The sequence below is a fragment of the Egretta garzetta genome, unplaced genomic scaffold (assembly GCF_000687185.1).
Source record: "Egretta garzetta isolate BGI_Z169 unplaced genomic scaffold, ASM68718v1 scaffold319, whole genome shotgun sequence".
Classification (NCBI taxonomy): domain Eukaryota; kingdom Metazoa; phylum Chordata; class Aves; order Pelecaniformes; family Ardeidae; genus Egretta; species Egretta garzetta.
Window position 1 is genome coordinate 430,427 of NW_009260769.1, and position 14,779 is coordinate 445,205.

Here is a 14,779-nt window from a genome sequence, read left to right on the forward strand (position 1 = left end):
GCCCGCCACCTGGCTGCTGGCCGCCCGTGGCCTGCGCCTCACCGCCCTGCTGGGTGCCGGCCTCAATGGCCTGGGTGCCTGGCTCAAGTGTGCCAGCCTGGCCCCCGGCCGGTACCCCGTCACCCTGGCAGCCCAGGCCGTCTGCGCCGTCGCCCAGGTTTTCATCCTGGGGCTGGCCCCGCGTGTCCCCTCCGTCTGGTCCGGCCCCACCGAGGTCTCCACCGCCTGCGCCGTGGCTGTGCTGGGCAACCAGGTAGGGGTGGCGGGGGGCAAGGGAGGCTTTGGAGAAGCGAGTTTGGCGTGGCGCTGGTTTAAAAATAAGTCGTTTAAGTGGGAAAAACCATTCTCTGAGAAATGGTTATGGGGCGGCACTGGAGAGAGGAAAAGTGATGGAGCGGAGGCAAGCGCGGAGGTGATGTTATGTCCCCGGCCAGCCTTGCTTTGCAGGAAGGACCCTGGCTGCATGGCAGTGTGTGGCAGCTTGCACACTTCTGTCAGCTGCCTGGAGTACATCACTTAAGACCCTTTTCAGAAGCTGTCCTGCACCACTTTCTCTTCCTCTTTGTGTTTGGCATCGTTTATCTGACTGAATCCACCCCCAGCTGGAAGGGCGTGAAGTACGTGAAGTTTGATGGAGGGCCCCAATGCCAACATATGACAGTGTCTGCTTTTAAAATACGGCCTCGAGTTGTTAAGTGCCAATAGTCAATACCTTGGTGACTCATGAAATTTTCTCTGATAGTTCACATCACTGTGGGGAGCTGATAACTGAGTCACGGATTTCCTTGAGCTCCTCGGTCCTGGCCAATATCAGAGTGGTAACAGGCATATCTGAAAGCACAGGTGAAGATATGATGCTGATGGGTTTTTTCCCTTTCAATAGTCTTGTTCTCGCCCCCTGCCACTGTCCCTGCTTTTTTTGTGGCAACAAAACATTAAGATTCCCATCGAAATCTCTGGCGCAGGCTGAGGTCGTAGGTACAGTTCTATTAAGATAACAGGGGATTTGGTTTTCTTCATGTGAGTCTAATGATTTTATGTTTGTGCACTTTGATTTATTACAGTGGTAATATTAGTGTTACATATTTACAGTTAGGGTTGCTTATTATTTCATATCTGGCTGTTTGCAATTTTCCCAGTGTTTTCCAAAACATCTTTTTTTTTTTTTTTTTTTCACTGAAGTCTTCCAGTGGACAAGTCAGCTGTCCTTTTTGGTCTGAAGATTTGGGGGTGGGTTGGTTGTTTTAGCAGTTGAGCAAAAATTTTGCATCTGCTTCCTGGAATCAGGCAGCTAGATTTTTCACTCTTCCTGAGATGCACCAGTCCTCCCAGTAGCAAGTAGTCACTGGGGTCTCAGTTCTGCAGTACAGTGCTGAGGATCCACCTGGGCGTCTGAAACTGATGCTTCGCTCGGATGCTGAGATGTGGGGGTTGAAGCGGGGAAGGACAGGGGTTTTGTGGACAGGAACTATGAGAAGGGTGGACAAGGAAAGCGGGAGCAGGGGTGTGAACAAAAGAACTTACTTATTTCTGGAGCGTATTCCCCTGTAGAAGCTAGGGCTGATCTTAGAGTACTGATGTGCTTGATGGTTGTCTGCTGCCTGGGAGATACCTGTGAAACGCACAAAACAAGTGTCATCTCCCTCTGGCAGTCCTGCGCAGAGGATAGTGGCTTGCTCTGCAGCTGGCTCAGAGCTGGGTGCTGTGTAGGTCTTAGGAACCCAGTCCTGCTTGTGACCCATTAAGACTGATACAGTGTCAAACAACAGAATTTCTCTGTTCTCAATTTTTGCTTTCTTAAAAAAAACCCCAACCAACCAACCAAACTCTCTCAAAAGCTAGACTGAAAGAGTAGTGAAATGACAAATTAGGCACTTGGAAGTTAGAAGTATTGTTGCCTGTATATCCCAATGCAGTTCACTTCTGCATAAGCATTACGGTACAGTCTCACTGTACTTCTTTAATTGCACAAGGTGAACTATGTGACAGAATTGAGTTGCTATAACCAACTGGGCTGTTGGTCATCTGATTTCTTATCAGATATTTTGCATAACTTCAGAGCTTCAGCAAACAGGGCTGGGGACCACAGGCAGGGGAGGGACAGAGTAGTTATCAAAAATCAGATCGCACCCGTTATCTCTTGAGATGCTGATCATTTGCAGTTGAAACACAAATCACTGGGAGTGCAGCGATGTACCTGTCAAGGGTTGTTAGGGGTGCCAGATTTCCACAAGTATTCAGCATCTTAAACTGGGTGTGCCAGACTCATTGGAACTCTCAGTCCTTCTGGCCTTAACCTCTCCAGGTGTGGAAGGTGAAAAATGGTATCACTTGATCTTCTTGGAATATTGTGGATACTGTATTGGCTCACGCTGGGGGAGGAAAAAACATACCTTAAGACAAAAGAGTAACTGTGTACTCAGTTCATGTTTGTAGGGTTTGTATACTGAAGGGTGAGGATAAAAAGAAACAAATTATTCAGGTGAGAACTGGATACTGTGTAAATCTGATGGTCTGTGGGAGAAAAAAAAAAGGCATCAAAACCCTCATAGGGCATATGCACAAAGGGCGCTTTGTAAGCACATTGGCACACCTTTAATTTGAGTACTTTCTGAGCGTTGGACCTGCTACTCTAACAGTCTTTGGTGCTTTTTTAAATTTTATTTTTTTTACCTGAAATAGATGCGCCTTTTTTAGTTTAAAAAAAAATAAAAATTGTTCCAATACTTTAAAATGCAGTTTAGTTTTGGAGGAGCAGCAGAGATAAATTGGAGGGTTGTTCCTTCATGTTTTAAAATGCTTTATATATATACACACACAAAATTTTAGTCCTTGTTTTTTGACTCTTTTTAATACAAAGTCAGTTGCTACGTTGGAATTGACTCCAGATACAAACCCACTACTACTTTATTTTGTGATTTTTTTTTTTTTCTTTATTTCCTTAGCAATAATTGCAGGTATAGGTTTTGCTTTTGTGTTTCTTAGTAAGGATGCTCCTTTTCTCTTGCTCATTTCTGCTGTATCAGTTCTGCAATAAACCTTGCTCGTCAGTCTTCGTTACTGTAGTGACAGGATCGTGACATCAAGTGGAACGTTTTGATGGAGAAAAAGAGAAGGGTGTTTCTACTCTTGTCATCTTGAGGTCTTCAGTTGCACGGTCACTGAGACAAATTTATGTGCATGCACAGCATTGTCACGTGGAAGATTGTTCTGCAAAAAAACTTCCCTAATGCTTGGTTGTTAAATGTGCTATATACTAGGTGTAGTATTATAGTTTCATTTAGAAATTAAAAGGTTAAAACCTGAGTTATGGGAGACCTGATTGTGAAATGTCATTGAGAGCAAATGGCTCAGAAATATGATACTAAAGGAACATTTTTTACTTCGTAGTTTTATTCATACTTACTATGATATAAGTTCTGAATTCTACCTTGTAAGACTTTGCGTTTCTGTTAATTTTCATGCTCACATGGAAATGATTCTTGGATTTCTTTTCTTGTTTTACAGCTTGGCACTGCAATTGGCTTTTTGTTGCCACCTGTTTTGGTTCCAAATACACCAAACGATATCGATCTAATGGCACATAACATCAGCATCATGTTCTATGGAACAGCGATAGTGTCCACGCTTTTGTTCTTCTTAACAGGAGTTGGTAAGTGTTCCCTTCTTGTGATTTAAATGGTGACCACAGGGAGTGTTTACAACATCTCACTTAAAGCATCTGACTTTGCTCAAAGTAGTTGAGGTTACATTTTCTCCGGTTTACTTGTGTTCACTTACCTGTTGTGTCAGGGTTAAGCAACAACCAGTTTGCTGTATGTCTTGCTTCACATGGAGTGACCTCTCTCAGAATATTTAGTTCACTTAGGCTTTTTGCTACAAGGACATTATGATCTAATGTGAATTCTCTCTGTTAATCTTACAGTTCAGATACAAAGGTCTAGGCTCGTTGCAGATGTTGTCTGTCTAACTGTATTTGGTCACATCTGATTGCTGCCAACATATTTAGCACTTCTTTGTGGCTGTGACTTGATTCTTCCATGAGAAGATCTAGAATGTTTTTTTCATGGAAGTGTTAAAAAACACAAGTTAATCTTCTGAAATTCATAAAACTGAAATACTTCAAAAAGAAAAGCACTAGCCTGGTAAAGACAAATCAAAATTGTTCCTTCTTCTTTTTCCCCAGTGTTTGAAGAAAAGCCCAAATACCCTCCTAGTCACTCTCAAGCAGTCCTGCAAACTATGCCTCACGAGGATTACTCCTACAAGCAATCGATTATTAACTTGTTCAAAAATATTCCATTTGTACTTTTACTGATCAGTTACGGTAAGTGGTGTTGTCTGGCTGTAGTCTGGCAGAACAGTTCAAATGTGTGCTGTTTTATTGGGGGTGGTGGTTTTTATGTGGGGGAGAGAGTGTCAAACTTCTACTTACTCAGCAGCCAGTGCTGGAAAATCCGGCAGGATTAAAAATACCATTTGTAGGACTGGTTAAGAGATATTACCTGGCAGATAAAAGGTTTTGCATCTGATGTGAGTCTTAAATATCAGAAGATCAACTCTTTAAGGTAGCAGATCTGCATGGCTACACCTGGAATGACTGAAATTTTCCTTTTGGATCTGCAGGCATTATGACTGGGGCATTTTATTCTGTCTCCACGTTGTTAAACCAGATGATAGTAACTCATTATGAGGTAAGTTTCTTGGGTCTTCTTTGTATTTTTTTTTTTTTTTTTACTGTACATTTGCAGAAGTGATGTTTATTATTATGTAGGTGCTATATGTGCTTAGACATTTGGTTTCCTTTATACCCCCCTTACAGTTTCTTGCACCATACAGCTATGGGAGTCACAGGAATGTTTGTTTGTGCTTATGATTGCCAAGAGGTCTGAACTTGACTCTGAGTGGAAGCAAGTTATTAATAAGCACCATATAAATATTTGTTGAAAGGGAGAAGAAGTGAACGCTGGGAGAATTGGCTTGACACTGGTGGTGGCAGGAATGGTGGGTTCGATTATTTGTGGTTTGTGGCTGGATTACACTAAAACATACAAGTAAGTGTGGGTAGGCATGTATGGGGTTAGGGGCAGGAGAGTGGTGCAATTGCATTAGAAAAATACTGCAACATAAGGGCTGAAGTGAACTGATGATAAAATGCAGTTCATCCCTGATCTTTTAGCGGCCTTAATGGAGACTAGTTTCTGAGGCTACAGCAAAAGCTTGAGACTCTTACTTGTTCTTGGACAAAAGAAATGAGAGAGGAGAATGCAAAGAAAGATGTGAAGGGGTTTTCCATCTACTCCTGTGTCTTCAGGAGTGTAAGGCTAACAAGGACAGCACTGTATGTCCTACATACAGTGGCCAGGTGGCCCAGTGGGCTCCTTCTGCTAGGAAAGCATAAAGGCTCAAAACTTACTCTGCACTGTTTTGCATAACGTTTGCTTTAATTCAGGGGATGACCATGGAGCAGAACTCTGTTCTGGGGTAGGAGCTCCCAGGTCCATCACCCATGGTGTGGTGCCCCCCGGGAGTGAGCAGTTTGTGCTGCTTGTGGTGGAGTAGTTCTCCCATGTGACTCTTAGTACATTATGTGCAAGAGCTCTAGAAACCTAATGGATGTTAATGCTGTAGATTGCCTTTGTTTCTGCATGTGTTTTGGCTTGTAAATAAGTGATATGTGCTTTAATATTTTGGATGACAACCCTCATTCCAGATTTAAAATAAATAGAACATTATAATGAGATTTGTTTGACTTGCCTCTCAGGCTGACTTTTATTGCCAATAGTGTTCAATTTGGCTGCTCATGTATCAATGTATTGTATAATGGGCAGTGCTGCAGAATGGCCAAGAGGTACAACATAACGGAGAACTAAAATAGTCTTAAGGTAATAGTATCTGCTGTGATTGTCCACTCTTTGAGAGTCTGAAGAAGTCTCTAGGCTTGAGTGAAGCAGCTATATAACCAAGGAAATAAAGAATTTGGGAAGGGATACGTTCTCATTGCATGATATGTTTGAGGCAGAATTACAAGAAGCAAATTTTATAGGTGTAGAATGTCAGTTCTTAGAGAGTAAGTAACAATTACGTTACTTTTCCATGCTTCAGCAATGTGCTATGACCCTTACGTTAATGCTGTTAATTTTATTTGTTTTTTTCGGTTGGGTTGCAGGCAAACTACTTTGATTGTTTACATTCTGTCTTTCATTGGGTTGCTGGTATTTACTTTCACCCTGGACCTCGGATACCTTATAGTAGTGTTCGTGACTGGAGGAGTACTTGGGTGAGCAATTAAAGAGGACTCGAAGACTTACTGCAGTTCTGTTCAGAAACAACGGTTAACTGTGTTAACTAAATTATTCTACTGTATATTCCATCACCATGCTCTGAACCTATGCCTATAGCTGACAGTACAGATAGGGTTTACTAGGGTTTCACCTGCTGCTACATCAGAATAAATCTGAAGTAACTCACTTTGCAGTGAATTTCATTTAACATTTTTATGGACCTAACAGAAATCTGTATGTGGTCAATTTGTTTGGTTCCAATTCAAAAAGCTGTCTGCAGTAAAGTTGAATCTTTCTGTTCACCAGTGTGATTAGAGTTTAACCAAGCAAGTCTAGGTAGACTGGCTTCTGTGCATTTTGATTAATCTATATTTTGATAGCCCAAGCAACATGCTGGGTACTTTGTTTGCTGAGAAGAGCTTGATCACTTCTCATAGGTACATAATCTAAAAGCCCCCAGAGGTGCTGAGGGAATAGTGCTGTATCCAGACATGGCAGTGAAGGTAGAGCTAGAAATGTCTTGCAAGTTTCAGTCTAAATAACAATCAACCAACCTCAACTGATTTAAGCCCCTGCTCTTCCTGTCACCCGTCGGTCCCCTCCGCTGCTTCTTCTTCCACAGCAGCTTCTAGTAGGCGTTCCAGTGTCCAGTCTCACTCCCTGCTGATGGCTGCTTTTTGTCCTCCAGCATGGATGTTTGGGTTGGTCAAATGATGATGTTCATGTATGTCTGCCGTTTGAAAATAACTGGCTTCAATCATGGAGTGGCTTGTGGACTGGCTAGAGTAGTTTCTTTCATATGTATGGAGTGGAGTGCAGGTGGTTACGGGAAACAGGACAAGTATGTTAAAACATCTTTGTCCTAAAGAGAGAGACGTATGGCTAAAATTGTTGGGTGAGTCAGGGGAATGAAGCAGGCAAAGCAAGTATTGAATTGTGGTAGGTCTTGAAAACAGACAGTTCAGAATACCAGCTAATTCATAATATCACGTGTTTATGTTTGATTTTCTGTGGTAATAGATGAAGGCTACACCTGTCATCCTCTTACTCTCCTCTTCAACAGGTTCTTCATGACCGGCTATCTCCCACTTGGGTTTGAATTTGCTGTGGAAATTACATACCCAGAGTCTGAAGGCACTTCCTCAGGTCTCCTTAATGCATCAGCACAGGTTATATAATTTTGTTTCTTCAAGTGAAGTAATGTTCAGGAAGGCCATTCTGCTCAAATCTAAGAAGGCTTTCTTGGACTTGGCTGCTAAGTCTCTGTTGTGTTTCTGTAGTCTTAATTTTTTTTTTTTAATTTGGTTTCTATAAGATGTGACCTGAAACTTTGCAAGGTAAAGTGATGACTTTTTTCTATGTGATCCTGATGAAGTGACTTGTTTGTTTATAGATATTTGGGATTATCTTTACACTTGTTCAAGGAAAACTCACAACAGACTACAGTCCTCGTGCAGGAAACCTCTTTCTTTGTGCTTGGATTTTTGTGGGCATTATTTTAACAGGTAATTAATCAGAAATGTAAGTAATGATTTCTCTTTAATGTAAAATGTGGAGGTTTTAATTGATAATGAATTTCTGGGTAGTTTTTAGATGTCTGAGACATCTAGGATTTAAATATGTGGCTTCCGGTCTGGACTAACAGAAAGTTGTAAGTTCAGGGTTTGGGTTTTGGTTTTTTTTTTTCTTTGTTTTTCACTTTAAATACTTGCTGTGCACACACCCTTTGTTTTAAGGATGATGTCGCTAATGTATGGACAGCCATCTGTTGTCCATTTCTTGAGTTATGCCTTGAATTTGAGGCAGATGTCTATCTCCAGAGTAGGATAGTAAATGTAAACAAATACATAAACGGAGACAGTTTGCAGTTTTGCAAAAGCAAGAAACTGCTGATGTATTGCTGAACTGTACCGGTGACTTACACATGCTGGTACTTACGATTGTGCTGAAAGTGCTAAAACCATCAAGCTTTGCTTTAAGTACTCATGCTTTAAAAGCTTTTATTGTAATTTTCCGTGTGTGGTTTTTTGTGAGCAGCAAGTTCAAATTGTCAATAAGTTAAAATCGTAGAAGAGTGAATACAGGGATTTTGAATATGTGCTGAAAGCAGCTTCCGTGTGCTTGCACTGTACAAACGTTTCCCTTGAAATGCATGTCATTGCAAAGTTGTGAACCAGCTTTCTCTTTATTTTTTGCTTCAGCCTTAATAAAATCAGATTTGCGAAGACACAATGTGAATTCAGGGATTATGAATTTGGACGTTAAAGCTGTAAGTGGTGACTCTCTTACTCTGATTGTATTACCGTACTCGAATGCTTGGCTTCTATTGGCATAATAATATTAAAAGCAAAAGAGTAATTGGCAAAAACTTGCAATATGACTGTTTCCATATTGCTTTGGAACAACAGAGCCACATGAGATGCTGGCCTCAGATAACTGTTTCTTCCCTTAGCTCCCGTGAAAAAAATAAAAGACCACCTGCTCTCAGATTTTTCTGAATTTTAAGTGGTTAATATTAACCTCTGATTTTATTGCTTGAATCTTGCCTTTTTGTATTTGCAGGTAGCATTGTAAATGGTGAACCCTTTTTGTGTGTTAGGTTAGGAGGCTGTGCTATAGACTACATATTTTATTTAAAGTACCTGCAGTCCCTTTAAGTGAAGTCAGTGTCTGATGAACAGAAGTCATGCTGCAGTTTCTGTACTGTGCTGCATGAGTAGCTGGGTCCGTTCTTCTGCTGAGCACCCTCTCAATTTAAATAAAAGAGTGAGCATAGCACTTTCTGCTGTTCAGAAGTTCCCAAGGCCATGTTTCAGCATCTCTTTCAAATTATCACAGTTACTAGCAGAATAAGGCTGACATTGGAAACTTTTTTCAGTGCTGTGGGCTTTTTGATCATTTGGATCAAGATAATGAAACAGCTTTTTGCAGTCAGATATTGCAAGATCCTCTGTCACGCTTTTTTTTGTGTGTAGGTGTCTTGCTTTTGATCATCTATGATCAGGTGCATGGTATTAGTGTCTGCATAAGGTTTAGAAACTTCCACGCTAGAGCTGAAACCTGTGCAGCTGTGTATGCACAGTACGGCATCCTGTGGGTCAGGGCAATCTCAGGGGTGTACATGCTGACTATAGGCAGTGGTCCATGACTCTTCTGTTTTCTGTTATCACCTTATTAATTAGCCCAGATTGTCACAGAGCTTAATTTATATTAGCCAGGATATAACAAAAGCCTGGAGTCCTCACCCTGATATTACCATAAATAACTGAGAGCTGCCTGTGTTAACAAGGTACAACAGCACTTTGATTCCGAACCTTGATCATCAAGATTCTACTGTATTTAAACGTAATGCAGAAAAAAAGCTTGAGAGTTATTCTGTGTGTGATAAATATCTATATGCAGTAAATACATACTTCAGAGTTATACTAAGAAACTCAATTCTATGTGTCTTTTTTTAATTACAGAGAGAAGGGAAAAATAGGGCTTTCTAAATATTACTAATTTGGCTAATTAACTACATATGCTATTGGAGTCTAACCTGATAATTACCCAAGAATACTGAGGTTAGGAATAGCTTCTGCCGTATAACAGCTTAATTTCTGCTTTCTTTTTTTTCCCCCCGCTCCAGGTACCAGTTGACAGTCCTGTAGAACCTGAAAATACTACATTAAAAATTCAGTCAGCTTTATAAAACTGAAAGAAGGTGGCTTAGAAACGCACAAGTTTGGATACTGAACAATATTAGTTAGTGTAATCACTGGATTTGTGTGTATGAGTAGTAGAATGTGTTTGGTGATATTGGTGATAGTTGTGCAGTGGAAACTATGAAGATGCTCCGTTCATTTTGCCCAAGATGCAAACTATTCACCTTTGTATGAAATATTTATTTTAACGGTTTCCAAGTTTTGCAGTTCCGTTAGTAAAGAACTGTGTGAATACTCTCCACACTAGGGAGACATGTACATTCAGGATGCATACTTGAAAAAATCTGGAATCCTGAAGTACAGTCATCATGATCAGAAGTACCTAATCTTCTTTTCCCTGAAGAATTGAGAGATAGTTAATTTCTCATTCAGTCTTTGCTAGTGCATCTGAAAAATCTGAGAGTAGGTAGCTGCACAGCTAGAGGATGTTCACAAGTTCCTTTTTAAAAAATGTATCTGTATTTTTAATATAAGCCAACGGTTTCTGCTGGGAAACTGTCTATAGCACAATACTGAAAACGAGATGACTGCAAATATGTTTCATACTGGCATCTGACATTTCTTTTGCCTTGTAACTTCTTGATAGGTATCAGAAGGCAGATAAGAGAAAACACTGTTTTACAGATTCATTGTAACATTTCTGGGGAGATTTAAAGAGTTTCCCACTAGAAAAATTGCAAAAAACCATTTCTTATTAAATACAGTAAAAAGGAGGAGAAAGGCCTTTGATACCTCTGCCATGAAGTATTTATGGGCAATGGAGCACTACCACACAGGTTGCTTCCATGGAATATTTTGAGTGCTTTCTCAGTTAAAGTGAGAGGAGTACGTGTTTACAAAGAGCTGGTGCCTTTACTTTGTAAAGAAGATCCTTGCCTCATCTTGAGTTTAATCAGTGCTGCTGAAGAAATTCCATTTTGTGTGTTAAACTTCCTCTGAATATTTGTGGAGTATCAGAAAATGTGTTTTTGCATTTATTTCTCTGCATTGTGAATTGTGTCATTTGTCTTGCAAAATTTTTATGCTCGTATAACTTAAATTGTGTCTTTCACAGTTTGTTAAAAGCTGTAAGGGTGACTGAAAGGAAAACGGTGATGTTTCACTTTGATGAAATATTTGCTGTTTATATCATGCATTGTAGCTACAGAAGGAGCGGACTTCATTAACGTTCACCTTGTGTTATTACATTTATCTGAATTTGGGATGTGGATTTCTCACTGCAGTGGTTTTGAAAATATTCTCCTTTACCTCGTGCTGTATCTGCACCCCTACACAACTGATAGCACTACAATAATACTAAGGCCCTACAGATACTGAAGAACTCAGACCTGAGTTAGCAGACTTTTTGCAAACATTCAAGCTTTAAGTTGAGCCTGCAGATTCAGTACCATCAATGGTGCCATCTCTTTGAGTTCCCACAGATGTACCATCCAGAAGGTGGAATCTTACCCGAAGTTCTCCACAGATTGTTACAGTTGGGTATGGGGAACTTCTTAACTCCAAGACAGTCTTTTGGTATGATAGATATTGTTAAATGCTTTTCTTTTTCTTGTTTCACTGTAGATTTAGAAAATCCTTTTATATAAGAAGGCCCCTGTAAACTTAGCTTTCTAAACTTAGCCTCTAAACTTGATGATCTTGATTTAACATTTTGTATGATAAATGCTTCAGACACAGGAAGACTGAATGGCAATATATATAGCAGAATAAGGTAGACATACTTGGAACACTCACCTTTCCAAAAAGGGTCCATGTCTCTTTGCCAGGTCCAGTGCTAGAGAGAAAATGGGCACACATTGCTGGTCCTGGGGAGGCCAGCTGTATGAGAAGAGTCCTCTGGTGAGGTAGCTGAGTATAGGAAAAGTAACTCATACTGTTGCCTGCCGTTTGAATATGTATAGAAGTGGAAGTAGAGATGCTTTCATTATGTCAGTTCTTTACATTTAATGACTTGCTGTGATACAAGCTGCTCCATTAAGGGATGTACGTGTTTTCAGCCTGAATGAGCAAGTGGAAGTTCCTGCCTTTTGATACCTGTGGGTGGCTTTTCCCTTTGGAAAACGGTAATAATGTGTGCCAAAATATATACATTCTTCTACAAGGTACAGATTCAGTAAACATTTGTGTTCATGGCCCATGGTTGCTTTGTACTTCCGCTGTTGCAAAATCTTAAGAAGATAATAGCTTTCCAGTTTTGGGGAAGTGTTTTCAAATATCCAATAGAAAGTCTTTGGCAATATCCAGAATGCTTTCTGAAATGTCCAGTACACGCTGTTCAAATTCAAAGATTGAGCTTTTTTCTTCCTTTTTAAAATTTATTTTTAATTCCTTTCCTCACTGCTAGTTTCCAGTTTCTTTAGTTATCTTCAGCTGATTATTGAAAAAATATTCTAGCCCTTCTGGCTCCATGTGTTTTGTTTGTTTTTTTTTTTTTTATCTTGGCTACACTCTGAAAAGGTCCAAACAAGATTTTGGCATGCTGGAAACCCTGCTGCGTCCCTGAAAAGAGAATATTCCCAATAATGAAGGCTTAATTTACATCCTGGATTTAATACTCCCCCTCTAAAAGGAGCTTAAAAGTTGGAAACCTGTGAGCTGTTCCAGGCAATGATAAAGTATTTAAATAAAAGGCTCAGCAGCGAAGTAAAGAGCAAATAAAGAACAAACCAGTATTTTATGCAATAATCTTATCATTTGTCTGTCAAGAAACTGAGGTTCTAGCTCATGGCAGAAATAAGTTTGGGGCTTTGGTCTTCTTGATTTTAATTTTTTAGACAAACATCATCCACCCAGTCAAACATCCATCTGGAATTGGAAATAGGTTTTCTGACTCTCTTGGCCTTGAGATTCTGGCTCAGCCCTCCAGTAAGAGTAGAGGTAGGGACTAAAAATCATAACTGCTTTAAAGAGGTAATCATTTAATGAATGGAATTACCTGTCAACTATGGGAGGATGGAGTGCGAAATAAGTGAGGAGAGACATCCCAATTCGATGCACCAGCTTTTGCTTTTCAATATGCTTTTCTTTTAAGTGCTTCAGGAGAACTCTAGAAGATGCGAGAGACCTTGTGTAATGGTGAGCGTAAGCAAGGGGGCTGCCCCCAAGTTTGCAGGGGCCCACCAGGGTGTGTCATTGCTGACTTTCAGCTACAAGATTCAGAGATTAGCCTTTAAAATAACTCTGTCTTCAGTTCTGTCTTCTGGGGAGAGACCCAGAGAACATTGACCCATTTTTATTTAGGATTCCTAACACAGCCTAAACCCCTTGTTTCTGGTGGCTGGGTGTGAAATTATCAGACCTGTAAAGCATAGTCTGGAATTGCTACGATTGGGAGCTTTCTTCTTCAGCTTGGTAGCTAAGTCCTTCAGAGCATTTATTTTGTAGATGGGTGCTTGTCTTTAATAACATCTCTTTCTGCTGCTGAACACTCACGTTTTACGAGAAAGAACGAGGGAGGAAGTGGGAAGAATACCTGTGAATCATTTCAGGTAAATGAGGCTTTCCTAACTTCATCCTCTTGGTCATCTCTCTTTTGTTCAGGAGAGTCTGTTGTTTCAGAGACAATCACTGGAGTGTGTAATTAGAGCTGCCAACCCGTGCTGCCTAATGAAAAAATGCTTTTTGAGAAATTTTTGGACTGTCTGGTGCATCTACAACCAAGTGAAATTGGGTTAAGCTATAAGCATCTATTGCTTTCATTTTCCATTCTGTGAACTCATGAGTTTTTCTGCATGAATGGGAACATGTGACCTTTCCGACTGCTGTCTTTCAATACGTGTATGTACCACTTCAAGTGTTACAGGCTACTAATGATTCATAAACCACAAGCTAAGTTATTGTATCCCATGTGATTTCCCCCCCACCACCGTTCAGTCTGAAGAGGGAGAAGTGATGTTAATGCATAAACTAGAATGAATCAAGCAAAAAATATTCCTAAGATAAATGTATTTCTATGTAAGACCCATGTTATTTACGTCTCATGTCTTTGTTCTTATCATGAAGATAGCAAATATTTTTGCTGTAATATTTTGTTTTTATTAGTGTCCCATTCTTTGTTCCAAGAGAAAATTAAAAATTCCTTATGAATATTCTGATTGCAATATTGTACATATATGCATATGTGGGTGGCATCATTCCTTACCATCATATGTTACTAATAAAGTGCATAACATGTATCTTGATTGGAGCCACGATTACCATTTTTGACAGCTGCTGATACAGCTGATGGTCTAAAAATGATTTTTTTTTCCTTAAAAGCTTCTATTTAACGTAGGAAATTTTTTAAGTGAATGATATACTGTGTCACTAATAAGCATGCACACGTATATTCAGAGTGCATGTATGCAGGGTATATAAATGTCTTATACACAAGAGTATTGGCTTACAGAAACATTTTCTCAGGGCATGGAATTAAAGTATTAACATCAGTAGTTGAGTTGCACTGCTCTAGCACAGTGATTTCTCCTCCTCTGCTTTAGAAAAGGTCTGTGAGGAAAAGAAAGTGCAGTTAGCACCTCAAGCAGAGCAATCTGTCATCTCCTTAAGGGTAGTACAAATATTATTTTAATAAAGCACCCAGCTGTAGCGAGATTATCTGGGGAGAGAGTTTAGTATAACTTCTTAGGGAGGATAGAGTGAGACATTACATTCAGTTATGGCCCAACTTGTGTTGCTAAAGCCAGCGTTGCCTTCAGTGGGAGCACAGCGGGACCCTTGTGATGGCTCTGCAAGGCTTCTGTCACTTTTGCTGGGGCGGTTAGTGTTGATCCCCAGCGCATCAGCTGTGAGCCA

General features: G+C 40.2%; 1 protein-coding gene across 5 annotated transcripts in view; it reads left to right on the forward strand.

Moving 5' to 3' along the window:
* Nucleotides 1–12,252, forward strand: part of LOC104132855 (FLVCR heme transporter 1) — a 36,267-nt gene extending 24,015 nt beyond the window's left edge. For all 5 annotated transcript variants that reach the window (XM_035901588.1, XM_035901591.1, XM_035901589.1 and 2 more), the window contains 9 exons: nt 3,508–3,652; nt 4,187–4,327; nt 4,627–4,694; nt 4,951–5,054; nt 6,170–6,280; nt 7,348–7,453; nt 7,678–7,789; nt 8,486–8,553; nt 9,913–12,252. In XM_035901588.1, the coding sequence (XP_035757481.1) occupies nt 3,508–3,652; nt 4,187–4,327; nt 4,627–4,694; nt 4,951–5,054; nt 6,170–6,280; nt 7,348–7,453; nt 7,678–7,789; nt 8,486–8,553; nt 9,913–9,975 (918 nt within the window). In that variant the 3' untranslated portion in view covers nt 9,976–12,252. The remainder of the gene's footprint in view (nt 1–3,507; nt 3,653–4,186; nt 4,328–4,626; nt 4,695–4,950; nt 5,055–6,169; nt 6,281–7,347; nt 7,454–7,677; nt 7,790–8,485; nt 8,554–9,912) is intronic.
* The last annotated feature ends 2,527 nt before the right edge of the window (nt 12,253–14,779 follow it).